The sequence below is a fragment of the Pelophylax lessonae genome, assembly GCF_965119305.1.
Source record: "Pelophylax lessonae genome assembly, chromosome: 5".
In the NCBI taxonomy this organism is placed as follows: Eukaryota; Metazoa; Chordata; class Amphibia; order Anura; family Ranidae; genus Pelophylax; species Pelophylax lessonae.
In genome coordinates this window covers 49,022,671-49,038,546 of record NC_138772.1, presented here as the reverse complement: position 1 = coordinate 49,038,546, position 15,876 = coordinate 49,022,671, and the positions used below count along the sequence as shown (strand labels likewise).

General features: G+C 44.4%; 1 protein-coding gene across 1 annotated transcript in view; it reads right to left on the bottom strand.

The window, feature by feature from the left end:
- The window catches only part of LOC309556421 (uncharacterized protein), a 105,708-nt gene that overhangs the window by 39,340 nt on the left and 50,492 nt on the right, over nucleotides 1–15,876 (bottom strand). The window contains exons 9-10 of the mRNA XM_082258887.1: nucleotides 10,001–10,148; nucleotides 5,224–5,261 (exon numbers count right to left, since the gene is read on the bottom strand). Coding sequence (XP_082115013.1) covers nucleotides 5,224–5,261; nucleotides 10,001–10,148 — 186 coding nt within the window. The remainder of the gene's footprint in view (nucleotides 1–5,223; nucleotides 5,262–10,000; nucleotides 10,149–15,876) is intronic.

Sequence of the window (15,876 nt, the reverse complement as noted above, 5' to 3'; positions counted from 1 at the left end):
TACGCTGGTCACTACATTGAAAGGGGGCATGTATGCTGGTCACTACATTGAAAGGGGGCATGTACGCTGGTCACTACATTGAAAGGGGGCATGTACGCTGGTCACTACATTGAAAGGGGGCATGTATGCTGGTCACTACATTGAAAGGGGGCATGTATGCTGGTCACTACATTGAAAGGGGGCATGTACGCTGGTCACTACATTGAAAGGGGGCCTGTATACTGGTCACTACATTGAAAGGGGGCCTGTATACTGGTCACTACATTGAAAGGGGGCATGTACGCTGGTCACTACATTGAAAGGGGGCATGTACGCTGGTCACTACATTGAAAGGGGGCATGTACTGTGTGGTCTGTGCTAGGGGGTCTGTACTGTGGGGTTTGTACAAGGGGCCTGTACTGTGGGGTTTGTGCTAGGGAGTCTGTACTGTGGGGTTTGTACAAGGGGCCTGTACTGTGGGGTTTGTGCCACTCTGTCAGTGTATCCCATAATAGGGCCCCTGCTCCCTATTATGGGATATACTAGTACTGATGGAGCCCTTAATATGTGATATATTGGGAGAAGCAAAATACAGGGGACAAAATGGGTGGGGTCTATAAGGGGTGTGGCTTCTGAGAAATGGGAGGGGCCAAAATAGAAGGGCGGGGTCTTGCGCCCCCCCATCTTAAAACTTCACCAGCCGCCACTGCACTCCATCCAGTCGCCTTCTTTTCTAAATCCTTAAGCAGTCCAGAGGTAAATTACCCCGTGGGTGAAAAGGAACTGCTTGCTATAAAATTGGCTCTGGAGAATTGGCGACATCTACTCGAAGGCACCCGATTACCAATACTTATATACACGGACCATAAAAATCTTCAATATCTTCAGACTAACAAAACTCTCTCTCACCGACAGGTACGATGGTCACTATTCTTTCTAAGGTTTAACTTCCTAGTGACCTACACACCTGCAGATAAGAACAAAAAGGCGGATGCACTATCACGACTAACTGAAGAAAACTACTTCGAAATCCCTTCCGTTCCTATAATACCTCACAAGCGTATTATTGGAGTTGTCCGTTCTTTGAAGGAAGAGGTTTTGCATGGTATAAGTTTGGATTCACCCCCACCACAACTAAATACCGATGCAGAAGGCTTCCTCTACTACAACGACAAAATTTACATACCACCTACCATGCGCACCAAGATCTTGGAATTATCGCATGATGTGCCTATGGCAGGACATATGGGTATGACAAAGACTCTTAATCTGATTACCAGACAATTCTGGTGGCCTGACATGAAAACATCTATACAAAAATTTGTCTCTTCATGCAATGTCTGTGCCAGGTCCAAAATTGACACTACGAGACCATTCGGTCTACTATGCAGTCTACCAATACTCCAAACTCCATGGGAAGTTGTGTCCTTGGACTTTATAGTAGAACTACCTCCTTCCAAAGGATTTAATACCATCTTGGTGTCAGTGGACCATCTGACAAAGATGGCACATTTCATTGCTATTCGCAGACTACCTTCGTCCAAACAAACGGCAGAACTCCTGATGAAACATGTCTTTAAGTTACATGGTATCCCAAAAACTCTTCTGTCTGACCGTGGATCACAATTTATTTCCAAGTTCTGGCAAGAACTATGTCACATACTACGAATTGAGCGGAAGCTCACTTCTCCTTACCATCCGCAGACCAACGGACAGACTGAAAGAGTCAACCAATGCATCGAGCAATATTTACGTTGTTACACTTCTTACCAACAGGATGATTGGGTGGATCTTCTCCCTCTGGCAGAATTTGCCTACAACAACGCAACCCACAGTATGACCAAGCAGAGTCCGTTCTACTTGAACTATGGGTTTCATCCCTCTATTCTTCCACCACGCATCCTTCCTTCAAATAACCCAGTAGCCTCAGACTATCTTACCCAAATAAAGGACTCTCTGGGTTTGCTTAATACTACCATTGCACACGCTCATAGTCAACAAAAGAAGTACTATGATCTTCGCAGAAGACCTTCTCAGTATGCTATTGGGGACCTCGTTTGGCTCTCAACAAAAAATTTAAGACTGAAAATCCCTAGCAAAAAGCTTGGACCTCTCTTCTTGGGACCTTTCCCAATCAAGAAACTTATTGGAAAAGCTGCAGTACAGCTTACATTGCCAATAGACCTCAAAATACATCCCATTTTCCATGTGTCGCTACTGAAGCCCCATGTTCCTGACCAAGGAATAAGGCCTACTATCCCACTTCCTCCTCCTGTACAAGTTGAAGGTGGAGAAGAATATGAGATAAAAGAGATTCTGGATTCTCGTATCCACAGAAGAAAACTTCAATACTTAGTTCGATGGAAGAACTATAGGCCCCAAGACGACACCTGGCTAAACACCTCTGACATACATGCCCCTAGATTAATCCGCAACTTTCATGCGAAGTACCCAGACAAACCAGCTCCAGAGGCCTTCAGGAGCCGGCCTTAAGGGGGGGTACTGTAATGTTCTGGTACCTTTGGTACCCTAATTCCACTTTTCCTAAGTGTATGCGCCCCACCATTCTCTTTTGGTAAGGTGCGCATACACCTTTAAGACCGATGCTGTCATCACTGAGCGCCGCTGGAGCGGCTATTTCAACCTCCGGCGGTCTCACTCACATGTTCGTTCAACGCCGCATAATCTGCCTTGAAGCTCTCATGCTTGCAAGCATACCTCGCTATCGGAACCACGCTGCTGATCCCTGTATCCCGTTACCGGATCATCCGCTCTTGCCGAACCTCTCCTCTACTACATTGCTACTAGTGATAAGTACCCCACAGGGGAAACCTCTATAACCTTCATACTAAAGCTTACACTATCTAGCTCTGCATACTAAGGACTATTACTACATCGGCATTAACTAAGATTGCTAGCTCTTGAGCCTAATACCATCTGCTCTTGCACTGGGTTGGTCTATCCTGTATGTTCACCTGCTACTCTATCATCTGCTACCATACATGATTGCTAAACCTATCTGCATCCCATCTGCTACTATCTTACTTTCAAGAACATTCCTTTCAAGTGTCTGTCATCTACCATCTCTACCCAACCTGTCTCTTCAGCCTATCATCACTATATTACTATACATATAAGTCACTCTAGGAACATCTTATTGAGTGTGTGTATTTACTTGCTGAATTGAGACTATCCACACATGATGAGTCTTGGGAGTTGGGATTGGTGTCTCAGCGTTTCTCTACATGACTACTGAAGTGGAATATTTCTGCAGCTGTAAATCCACATTATACATAAAACGCAGGAGCATTACAGGCGCACACGCAATGTCATTGTTTGCAGGGATGATCGTGGTCCGGGCAACCAATGACTGTGGAGTGGGGATGTGGCACTGTACTGTAGGCTGTAGAGTATACTCGTACCGCTTCGCTGCGCTGCAGCTCTGCAAGTACAACACAGTGTAGCGGCGGCCGGCGGGTGTGATGCCTGTCTGCAGTGCGGAGCAAGCGGTCCTCCCGGCCCCCCGGCCCAGTCCGCCCCTGGCCGGCGGCAATAGCGGCTGCCAGACCCGCTGAATGGCTCCCCCTGTGGCTAATGGGCGTGCGCCTCCGCTAGCAGTGTACAGAGGTCAGTAGTAGGTATAACAGTGTACAGAGATCAGGAGTATGCAGGGCAGTGTACAGTGATCAGTAGTATGTAGGGCAGTGTACAGAGATCAGGAGTATGCAGGGCAGTGTACAGTGATCAGTAGTATGTAGGGCAGTGTACAGAGGTCAATGGCATGTAGGGCAGTGTACAGAGGTCAGTAGTATGTAGGGCAATGTACAGAGGTCAGTAGCATGTAGGGCGGCATACAGATGTCAGTAGCATGTAGGGTGGCGTACAGAGGTCGGTATCATGTAGAGTGGCGTACAGAGGTCAGTAATATGTAGAGCAGTGTACAGAGGTCAGTAGCATGTAGGACGGTGTACAGATGTAAGTACTATGTAGAACAGTGTACAGAGGTCAGTAGCATGTGGGGCATCGTACAGAGGTGAGTGATATGTAGGGTGGCATACAGAGGCCAGTAGCATGTACGGCGGCATGCAGAGGTCAGTAGTAGGTAGGGCAGTGTACAGAGGTCAGTAGTATGTAGACCAATGTACAGAGGTCAGTAGCATGTAGGGCAGCGTACAGAGGTCAGTAGCATGTAGGGCGGCGTATAGAGGTCAGTAGCATGTACAATTAACGGCGTACAGAGGTTAGTAGCTTGTAGGGCCGCATACAGAGTTCAGTAGCATGTAGGGCAGTGTACAGAGGTCAGTAATAAGTTGGGCAATGTACAGAGGTCAGTAGTATGTAAAGCAGTGTACAGAGGTCAGAAGCATGAAGGGTGGCGTGCAGAGATCAGTAGCATGTAGGGTGGCATACAGAGGCCCCCACCCCTGGGGGGGGTCAGGAGGGAACAGTGCAGGGGGGGTCAGGAGAGTATGGTACTGGGAGATATGGAGGGCACAGTACAGGGGGATCAGGAGGGCTGGGGTCTCAGGGGGTCATGGCACTGGACAGGAGGGTATGGTATTGGGGGTTCAGGAGGGTAAGGTTTCCGTAAGTCAGAAGGGAATGGTACTGTTGTGGGCATGGTGCTGGAACATCAACAGGACTGTGGTGTCGGGAGGGCAGGAGTGTCAGGTGGGCTGGAGTGTAAGGAAGTTTTTAATGCAGAGTGGCGCAGGGAAGTTGCAGTGGCGCTGATCCCTTCCGGCAATCCTCTCTCCCCTTCCCAAATGGTATCCTTGGATCAGGGAGGAGAGCCAATATTAAAAGGAAGCTCTTGGGCGTGTTCAGAGAAGAGCCCAAACCCACCAGAGCTATTCCGGAGGCTCTCCTCGCCGTGCAGCCGCACGTATGCAAGGAGCTGATTGGTTGCGCATGTCCTCGCAGTCTACCCGTCACCTGTTGGCAGTTGACGGGTAGCCCGCGATCGACGGGTTGCCAACCCCTGCTCTAAAAGTTCTCCCACTGCTACTTTATCCAATGTACAAGGCAAAAGTCCAAGGAAGGCCAAAAAAAACCCACCCCAGAAGATCTCACTACTCAGAACCATACATGGCATAAGCCAGTAAATGCACCAGCTCACCTGCTTTTATTTATAACTAAAAAATATATTTTGTATGTAAGAGTTCTACAGTAGGTATTTGTAGTCTTTACATTAAATTCAGAACATATAAATGATTAGCTTGGCCATGTTGGGTATTTTCATACTTCTCTGTGTGATGAATGATTTTTGGAAACACTGCTTGCTGCAAAAGATAAAGTTCAGCAAATTGTTATGACTAATATTTAGCCTACGTCAGAGTGCACCTTTATTTTGAAATTAGAACTGTGGCCTTTTGTTAAAAATAAATATGTACTACAGCACTTAAAGTGTATGTAAACCCTTACCTTGTAAAACAACCCATTCCATTTAAAATAGAAATGAAAGGTAAAACATTTGTGTACAGATATTTAAAAAAAAAAATGATAAACACTTTCCCTCTGTTCTCAGCTGCATGAGAGCTGGGGGGAGGAGAAACAGCAGCATACTGATTTTTCAAGTGAATGGCTGTGTGTAGGGGGTTGTGTTGCTATGGCTATGTTGGTGGTGATTTTTTTACAGCTTAGATATGTGAATGGTTGTATTGCTATGGATATTTTTGGGGTGATTTTATAACATTTTGCCTCCTGAGTCTCTCTGTTAGTGACATCACCACACTTGTACTCCACTGAGAAACATAATTTCTCTGCTGCTGTGGCAGATGGGACTAGCTTTTTCATTCAAATCCGGTGAATAATCCAGAGATGTATAGTAACTAAGTAGAACTACTTCACTACTGTACTTAAGTACCGAAAGGCGATATCTGTACTTTCCTAGAGTAGACTTTTTTCTCCTACTTCCACTTTTACTTCACTACATTTTTTCAATGATTTCAATACTTCTACTCCAATATATTTATTTTTTTTGTGCTGCATAGTTACTCGTTACAATTATAAAAATTACCCCTGCCAGAACAGTAGATGGCAGGTTTCATGAAGCTCAAAACATGTGTATTATCAGTGCATACGAAAATAAAAGCTAATGTATGTATAAATAAAAGCTGCATTTGAAATAATAAAAAACAATATGATGTTCAAACTTTTGACTTCTTTCTTTAATAACTACATAACACAGTACTTGTACTTTTACTTTCAGTACTTGAGTAGCAATTTTTTTTTCAAAACTACTGGTACTTTTACTTTCAGTACTTGAGTAGCAAAATTTTTAAAAAAACTACTTGCAATACTTAAGTACAAAAAATGTTGAATACTTTAGTATTTCTACTCAAGTCACTTTTTGATCGAGCACTTCCACTTCTACTCAAGTCACGTTTTGATCGAGCACTTGTACTTTTACTCAAGTATGGGTTTTGAGTACTTTATACAACTCTGTCTAAATCTTTGTAAAATAAACAGTCTGGAAGGTGGAGTTTTTAAAGAAAGTTTAATGTTAATTCCCTTACCTTCCAAATAACCCTAGCCAAAATAACCCACCATAAAACAACATACTCACCAAATCATGTTGTAAACCAATGCAGTCCTCTGCTAATCGCTACTGTGCTGGAAGCTCTACATCCAAACCAGCCGAACTCAGGTTTTATGGGAGCAAAATAAATATATGTCTCGTACTAGAGGTCCTTTTACCTTTAGGGAGTGTTCTGCTTCCCTCCTATTGGATACTTTCACCAGTTGTTCTTTTTAAAAGAACAACTCTACTTCACGGGAAAGTATATCAATGCCTTTTACAGCTGATCAGATGAGTAGACAATTGGGGAGACTGATGGGGTTAGCCCCAAGGTGCTTTGGAAGGGTGCGGACCAGCTAGGGGGTGTCCTTCAACAGGTCTTTAACCTGAGCCTGAGTCTATGAAAGGTCACTGTATTGTGTAAGATGTCCTCCATTGTCCCTGTACCAAAGATACCACGTCCTTGCGGCTCCAAGCATTACAGACCAGTGGCTTTGACCTCCCACGTCATGAAGACCTTGGAGAGACTTGTTTTACATCAGTTACTAATAATTGGCATGTATAATAAAGGGGAATTCACTCCAGAGATAAAACAATAATTCTTCCACTCTACAAGACTCTGGCCCGGCCACATCTGGAGTATGCCGTCCAGTTCTGGGCTCCGGTCCTCAGAAAGGATGTGCTGGAACTGGAGAGAGTCCAGAGAAGGGCAACAAAGATAATTAGGGGAATGGATGACTTCAGCTATGAGGAAAGACTACAAGCACTGAACTTATTCTCTATGGAGAAGAGACGCTTGAGAGGGGATATGATATCAATGTACAAATACCGTACTGGTGACTCTAACATAGGGAACAAACTTTTCAGTGAAAGGGAATTTAAAAAGACACATGGCCATTCACTAAAATTAGAAGAGAAGTAGTTAACCCTAAAATGGGTAAAGGGTTCTTTACCATCAGAGCGGTAGGGATGTGGAATTCTCTTCCACAAGCAGTGGTATCAGCGGGGAGCATCAATAGTTTCAAAAAACTATTAGATGGGCACTTTAACGACCACAACATACAGGGGTATACAATGTATTATTGACATAAACACACACACATCATAGGTTGAACTGGATGGACTGGTGTCTTTTTTTTAACTTCACTAACTATGTAACACTTGCTCCTATGCTTTTCACCTTGGCAATATGGCATGTTTCCAGAAGTTCTCTCTCTCTTCACTATGTCCCCCTCTTACTAATATTTTGTTTAACCCGATATTGCCAGATAGTTTACATTTTAATTGCATGATACCGCAGATGCAGGCCCTCTTATTTAACCTAGTTTACCCAGTCACTCATAGTTTACATACTTTTGAAGTGTTACAGGAAAAATTTGATATCCCTAAAAATGTGTTTTTATTTTTATCTACAATTTAGACATTTTTTTCGATTCCATGCCCGCATCCCTAACTCTAGATAGACCCACTTCTTTTGAGTATTTGTGTGCCCAGGGCCCTCACCAACTACATCTGGTGTCATCCATTTATCGTATTCTCCACGGAGCTACTCCTCTCACTGAAGATATTAATTCCTATATGCGTAAGTGGGCTCATATATCTTTACAGATGTGGGATAAGATAGGAACTTCAGCTTTTAAATTTTCTAAATGTGTAGTGCAGAGAGAGACCACTTTAAAAATTTTGATGTTTTAGTATAGGACCCCTGAGCTCATACATAGACAGGACCCCTGATGCTCAGATAGGTGCTGGCGCTGTGGCCTTAAAGTAGGCTCACTGTTTCATATTTTTTGGATTTGCCCTCAGATTCAGCATTTTTGGACTGAGGTGATGACGTTGATTCAGTCGGTGATGGGCTTGTCCCTACCACTCGACCCTATCCATTATCTATTGGGTCTCCCTTTCTCCGGTGTTGCCAAGCCTGTTGCCAAGCCTATTAAACGACTGTTGCCATGAAGTCTGTGACACCTAAATAATCATAGAAATACGTAGATTTGTATTCCATGTACTTCAATGTAGGAGATGGACAGACTGTCATTGGCAGTCTTGTCCTATTGTCTATCTATTGAGGTGGGATGTGGATTGTGTTAAGTCTGCCTGTCCCATTGTTAAATGTTAATGACCTCACATTGTTCTGTCCAGATGGCTAGATAATTAGTTCAGTAAACATATTGGACTAGGTGGGACTTTAAATGAGACACAAGCTGGTGTTGCCCGGCGTCTCCATCCCTATAACAAGAAAAAAAGAGGTTGAAGGATTGTAAGAGGTGCATGAAAGTCAGCCAGCCCCCAGTCTGATGTACTCACCCTCCAGTCTGTCACCAACCAAATAAACCTGTCTCTTGGTACAAAGAACAGGGGTTTAGTTGACACACATTTGCAAATGCATGTGAAAGCTGCAGAGCCACTTCACGGCACCCTGTTTAAATCTGCAGTCCTACACTCTTAATTTAGTGTCCTCACACTGGAAACTAAATTAAGAGTGTAGGACTGCAGATTTTAACAGGGTGCCGTGAAGTGGCTCTGCAGCTTTCACATGCGTTTGCAAATGTGTGTCAACTAAACCCCTGTTCTTTGTACCAAGAGACAGGTTTATTTGGTTGGTGACAGACTGGAGGGTGAGTACATCAGACTGGGGGCTGGCTGACTTTCATGCACCTCTTACAATCCTTCAACCTCTTTTTTTTTTTTGATAATTAGTTCAGGGTAATTCTATTTCTGTATACAATTTCATCTGCATATGATAATGTAATCAGGCAGATGAGAGGGATTGTGTACACTGTATGGGATTGACTGAGTGTAAAAATCTGTTTTTATTGGATTGTGAATTTCATGTCCTGTTCCCCACCAGGTCCATCTGGGCGGTAACCTTGTGGGGAAAACTGTATAAAAGAGCAGCTGTACCATTAAACCTAGAGTTCTACCTCACCCTCAATCTAGAGTCCTGTCTCTTATTGGGGAAATCTGCTACAAGGGATTACTATGCTCTTCATACTCCCTTGAATAATCACTAAGCTCTTGTAAGAGCTTGTTCCTGTTCCTGCTTCACTCTCTGGGGAAAGAGAGGTTCACCCACTTGAACCTGGAGCCTTGTCGTAGGTCCAGGGTGGGTAGGAGACGGCGAGACCCCAGCCAAGCTGCGGCGGTTCGTGGGGTCTGAGGGGGTTATGGTGTCGGGTGGAGTGCTTGAAGCCCTCGGGAAGCACTAGGAGCATCCGTCAATGGAGGTACCCAGTCAAGGTGCCAGGTGATCCGTTACAGAGATGTACAGCCAAAGCTGCAAACTAAAAGTAACATTCCAATACACATTGCACACTGCATGTAGATTCTGTTGTCCTTCCCTGAGAATGTTGATGCAAATTCCACCCAATGACTTTTCACTTCTTTATATAAATTCTGCAACACAAAAATAAAGTTTATTTTTCAAACATTATTTTACAGTATTTTGTTATGTTATTGGATAGTTTGTCCAGCTCTTGATCGCTCCTCAATCCAGCTGACAGTACAGAGCTTTGTGGAAGACGGTTCCTATAATCAGCTTCTTCTTGTACACTGCGGCTATGGATGACACCTGAATCACCGAGCCGTTATTGACGTAAACCCGGGTCACTATCGGGTGATCTGAATGAATGTTCTGTATACGGATCACCTGCAAAATCAATACAGCTTTCATTATTTCTCCATTGTGCTTCTCAGTCATACATGCAGTATAAACACAGAGCACCTCATTTATAAGTGTAAACAAAGAATTAGAGCTTGAGTACATAGATACCAATATTGCCCCGTGTGACAAACTCGCTCAGGACAGGGGCTTTTGGAGGGGACTGCAGGCTAGCCTCTTGATTACTGACTATGGGCACTGGCTTGTGAGAGAACACTGCTCTTTGTGAGGTGTATGCTGGGGGGACCCTTGGAGTGATGTTACTTTGGATTCAAGTCCACATCTCCCCAAGACATACAGACTCTTGGACTCTAGACCTAGGATCCATGTTAAAGGCCTAGCTGCCTATTGCCAATAGGGGACTGCTCCGCATAGTCAGACTCATGGCAGATGCTAATATCATCAGCTTAACCACCTGTCTTCCATACATTGTTGATTGTTATGATTAACTCACCTATTGTCTACTGTGGGGATGTGTTTACACCTAAAATAATGTGTATTGTACTTCATGAGCTAGATGATGGCAAGTCTGCTAGTTAATTAACTCAAGTTAATTAAATCACTGTCATCTATTAGTTGCTAGTGGGAAAGTAGAATACTGTTTGTGTTGGTTGTTCCTTAGATATGTTAATTATATTTCTGTACACAATTTCATCTGCATATGATAATGTAATCAGGCACCTGATCTGGTGTGGTATATATTCAGTGTAAGTTTGTTCAATAAATTTTCCAGATCTTATACAAGTTATTCTCGGCTTGTTTTGGATGTGGGCGGCTAGAATATCTGATATCTATGTTCAAGACTGAAGGAAGCGCTATTCTGATGGAAGCACACACGTACATTGTGGGTCGCGATTCCGTAATGCCATGTTTTTAGGCATTTTTTTCTTTTACTGATCTAAATGCCGCCCATTGTTTTTAATGGGTTTGTTCACACAGATGTATTAACATGCGCTGCCCATAGATCAGTGAAATAAAAAATACAAAAATCTACTCCACTACGACTTTTTGGGATTCAAAGGCGAGAGAATTCAGTGTCATAAATGCCATAATACTCATGGTAACCTTCTGCATATGCTATGAAGTTGTGATAAAATACGTCCCTTCTGGTCTCAAGTCACTCAATTTACTCAAACACGCACAGGACCCTTTTTTGGGTCCGCACCAGAATCGGATCGCATGGATGTTCACACCTATGTGATCCGATTCATGTCCGAACTGTCAGTTCGCACTTTGATATGCAAACTGATCTGGGGGCAGTGGCGTCGGCAGGGGGGGGCTGACCGGGGCTATAGCCCCGAGTGTGCTCCCCAAAAGCCCCGGGTCTCCTGTTGCTTTTTAAAATGATTAGCCCCGAGTCCCAAAGCCTGGGTTTGGCCGAGAACTCGGGCTACATACCTCAGCAGTGTAAGATTTATAAAGCACATCCAATGATTGGTGGGCAATCCGGGGCAGCCGCAAGGAGAGTGAATGCAGCTGTCAAGTTTCAGCATTGATGTCGGGTGTGGGCGGGGCCGGTATGCCACGCCCACCTTCCTCCCCAGACAGCTTCTGTTTGTCTATGCACGGAACAATGGGGCGGAGCCCTGCATACCGGTCCCGCCCACACCCGAAATCAATGCTACTTGACAGCGGCAATCACTCTCCTTCCTTGTGGCTGCCCTAGATCGCCCACCAATCACTGGATGCAGTGGCGTAAAGGGCACTGTGTAAAGGGCAGGCAGTGGCAGCTCCTTCAGTCCGGAGACTAGCGGGGGCGGAGCCGCGGCGGGAAGGGGGCGGGGCCTCGGCGGGAAGAAGGGGGCGGAGCCTCGGCGGGAAGAAGGTGAGTGCCCATTGCCCAAGTGTGTGTGCTGGGTAGTAGAGGGATGGGGAAGCTGCATATAGAGGGATTCATCTTTCCCTATTCTTTCTGCAGCTGCTGAATAACTGATTCTCCTCCTCTCCCTCCTGCAGGAAGAATAGGGAAAGATCAATTCCTCTATATGCAGCTGCCCTATCCCCTCCTATACAACTTCTTTTGCTGGCTCACCAGTGCTCTTAAACCCCCCCCCCTCCAGTGTTCTAATCCCCCTCAGTGCTCTTATCCCCCCCCCTCGGTGCTCTTATTCCCCCCCCACCCTCAGTGCTCTTATCCCCGCCTCAGTGCTCTTATCCCCCCCTCAGTGCTCTTAACCCCCCCACCCAGTGCACTGGACTGTCCCCTGTTCTTTAGCCCTCCCCCGGTGCTCTTCAGCTCCCCACTGTGCTTTTCATCTCCCTCCCCCCTATGCTCCCTGTCCCCCCCAGTGCTCTCCACCCCCTGCGCCTTCCAACCCCCCTGCAATGCTTTCCAAACCCCCTCTTAATACTCTCCAGTCCCCCACCCCCACCCCACCGTGCCCTTCAGCTCCTCCAGTGCTCTCTGCTTCGCCTGTGCTCTCCGGCCCCCCTAGTGCTCTTCTATCTTCTATCATGTCCTCAGTCTCTGAGCATCTCCTGTATCATGTCTGTAGTCTCTGACCGTCTCCTGAACCATGTCTGCAGTCTCTGACCATCTTCTGTATCATGTCCTCAGTCTCTGGCCATCTTCTGTTTAATGTCCTCAGTCTCTGACCATCTCCTGTATCATGTCCTCAGTCTCTGACCATCTCCTGTATCATGTCCTCAATCTCTGACCATCTCCTGTATCATGTCCTCAGTCTCTGACCATCTCCTGTATCATGTCTGCAGTCTCTGACCATCTCCTGTATCATGCCCTCAGTCTCTGACCCTCTCCTGTTTAATGTCTGCAGTTTCTGACCATCTCTTGTATCATGTCTGCAGTCTCTGACCACCTCTTGTATCATATCTGTAGTCTCTGACCATCTCCTGTACCATGTCTGCAGTCTCTGACCATCTCCTGAACCATGTCCTCAGTCTCTGGCCATCTTCTGTTTAATGTCCTCAGTCTCTGACCATCTCCTGTATCATGTCCTCAGTCTCTGACCATCTCCTGTATCATGTCCTCAGTCTCTGACCCTCTCCTGTTTAATGTCTGCAGTCTCTGACCATCTCTTGTATCATGTCTGCAGTCTCTGGCCACCTCTTGTATCATGTCTGTAGTCTCTGACCATCTCCTGTACCATGTCTGCAGTCTCTGACCGTCTCCTGTACTATGTCTGCAGTCTCTGACCGTCTCTTGTATCATGTCCTCAGTCTCTGACCATCTCTTGTATCATGTCTGCAGTCTCTGACCACCTCTTGTATCATGTCTGTAGTCTCTGACCATCTCCTGTACCATGTCATGCAGTCTCTGACCGTCTCCTGTCTTATGTCTGCAGTCTCTGACCGTCTCTTGTATCATGTCCGCAGTCTCTGACCATCTCCTGTACCATGTCTGCAGTCTCTGACCATCTCCTGTACCATGTCTGCAGTCTCTGACCATCTCCTGTACTATGTCTGCAGTCTCTGACCATCTCCTGTACCATGTCTGCAGTCTCTGACCATCTCCTGTACCATGTCTGCAGTCTCTGACCATCTCCTGTACCATGTCTGCAGTCTCTGACCATCTCCTGTACTATGTCTGCAGTCTCTGGCCATCTCCTTTAGCAAGTCTCCAATCTCATACTCAAACTTAAACACATTGCTAATAGTATTAGCTATCTATTTATGCTGAAGGTAGGACTATGCAGGGGAGGGAGGCAGAGAGTGCAAAAGGGGGAACTGTGATTAGAGAGACGGAGGGCAGACTGCAAGGGGCACTGTGATGGGGGGCTGTGAAATGTGTGCAATAAATATTCTTGAAAACATTACAAATTTTTGTGGGTGTTTTTACATTTTAAAGTTGGGGGGTGCCAGATATAGGATCCGCCCGGGTGCCAAATGCTCTAGGTACGCCACTGACTGGATGTGCTGTAATACATTTTCTTTCTAAAAAACCCCAGTGAGTCGGCGCACAATAGAAGAGATCTCAGAAGAAACTCAGACCGAGTCAACCAATCGCAGCAAGACCTCCCAAACTAAAATAAGAAAGGGGTCTCACCATAAATATGTACCAAAGTTTAAGAATGACCAAATAAATAATCTATAAGCAGCTAAAAAATCAACTGATTGAAGCAAACAACATATAAAATCCAACTCTTGTAGGCTGATCCGATTCCTTGAAAAAATTCTTAAAAAATCCTTAAAAAAATTCCTATATTCGCCTAGGATATATAAAGATAGGAAAATATATCCAACTTGTAAACAACTCCCAATCTATATTAAAAGACGTGTATGATGCGAATCCTAAAATTGATCCAATTCCTTAACACTAATCATAAATAAGTAATCTAAATATCTGTTCCCAGTGGAATTATGGCTTCTTTTCCTAAAACAATATGAGATGAAAACAGGCTAAATAGTCGCAGCAGCCGACTGGATCGCAATACTAGTTCGTAATTCACAAATATAGCCAATATTCTCACAAATGAATCAGTGATGATGCATGTGTACCCAAAGATCGTAAAGCTGTTGCAACTATTTAGCCTGTTTTCATCTCATATTGTTTTAGGAAAAGAAGCCATAATTCCACTGGGAACAGATATTTAGATTACTTATTTATGATTAGTGTTAAGGAATTGGATCAATTTTAGGATTCGCATCATACGCGTCTTTTAATATAGATTGGGAGTTGTTTACAAGTTGGATATATTTTCCTATCTTCATATATCCTAGGCGGATATAGGAATTTTTTTAAGGATTTTTTAAGAATTTTTTTAAGGAATCGGATCAGCCTACAAGAGTTGGATTTTATATGTTGTTTGCTTCAATCAGTTGACTTTTTAGCTGCTTATAGATTATTTATTTGGTCATTCTTAAACATTGGTACATATTTATGGTGAGACCCCTTTCTTATTTTAGTTTGGGAGGTCTCACTGCGATTGGTTGGCTCGGTCTAAGTTTCTTCTGAGATCTCTTCTATTGTTCTCTAGTGAGAAATACTAGAGTTGGCTGCATGTAGAATCGGATTGAATCCGAATCTCAGAGTTATATATTTGTCACCAGCTGCAAAAAAACACATTAGAGGAATCCTCCTACTCGGATACACACGTGACAGCGCATATATCACCCTATACTTTTTTAATACATTTACTTTAAAGCAGTCCTAAACACTAAGATATACTCTGAATGTCTTTCAAACATTATTATTGCTTCTGAAAGCATTAAAATCTCTTATTGGGCATCTGCAGGTTTCTTTGGGCTCTAGAGCTAGTAGAGCAGGGGTGGTATCAGTTTGTAGGCAGAGCTATTGATTGGCTGCGAAAAGATATCCAATTATTGGCTGCAGCTGCACACAGATCCCACCCTCCTGCACCAGATTGTTGAGCTGCCCAAAGAAAGTATTACAGTTGTCTTCATCAATCTGGGTTAGACAGCATCAGAGGGAATTTAAAATAGATTTATTGCATATTAGGGCTCTGGTAAACTTTAAACTACACTCCAAAGCTCATTGAGCACAGTCACGTTTCCCATGCAAACATGTATGTGCAGGTACTGGATGTTGAGTAAGTGAACATGAAGGGAGATTGAACATTAAAATCTCTGGCAGTTTGCCTTTACTAATCACTAGTGGCCCAAAGTCTGACACCTGACGATCATACTTATGGTATATGAGATTGTTGGACATCCCTTTTAAAAACTATGGGCAAGAAAGTAGACTTTCACCCTCTGAATGCACTTGGCATCGTTATTTTTTTCTCTGGTTTGTTCTCCT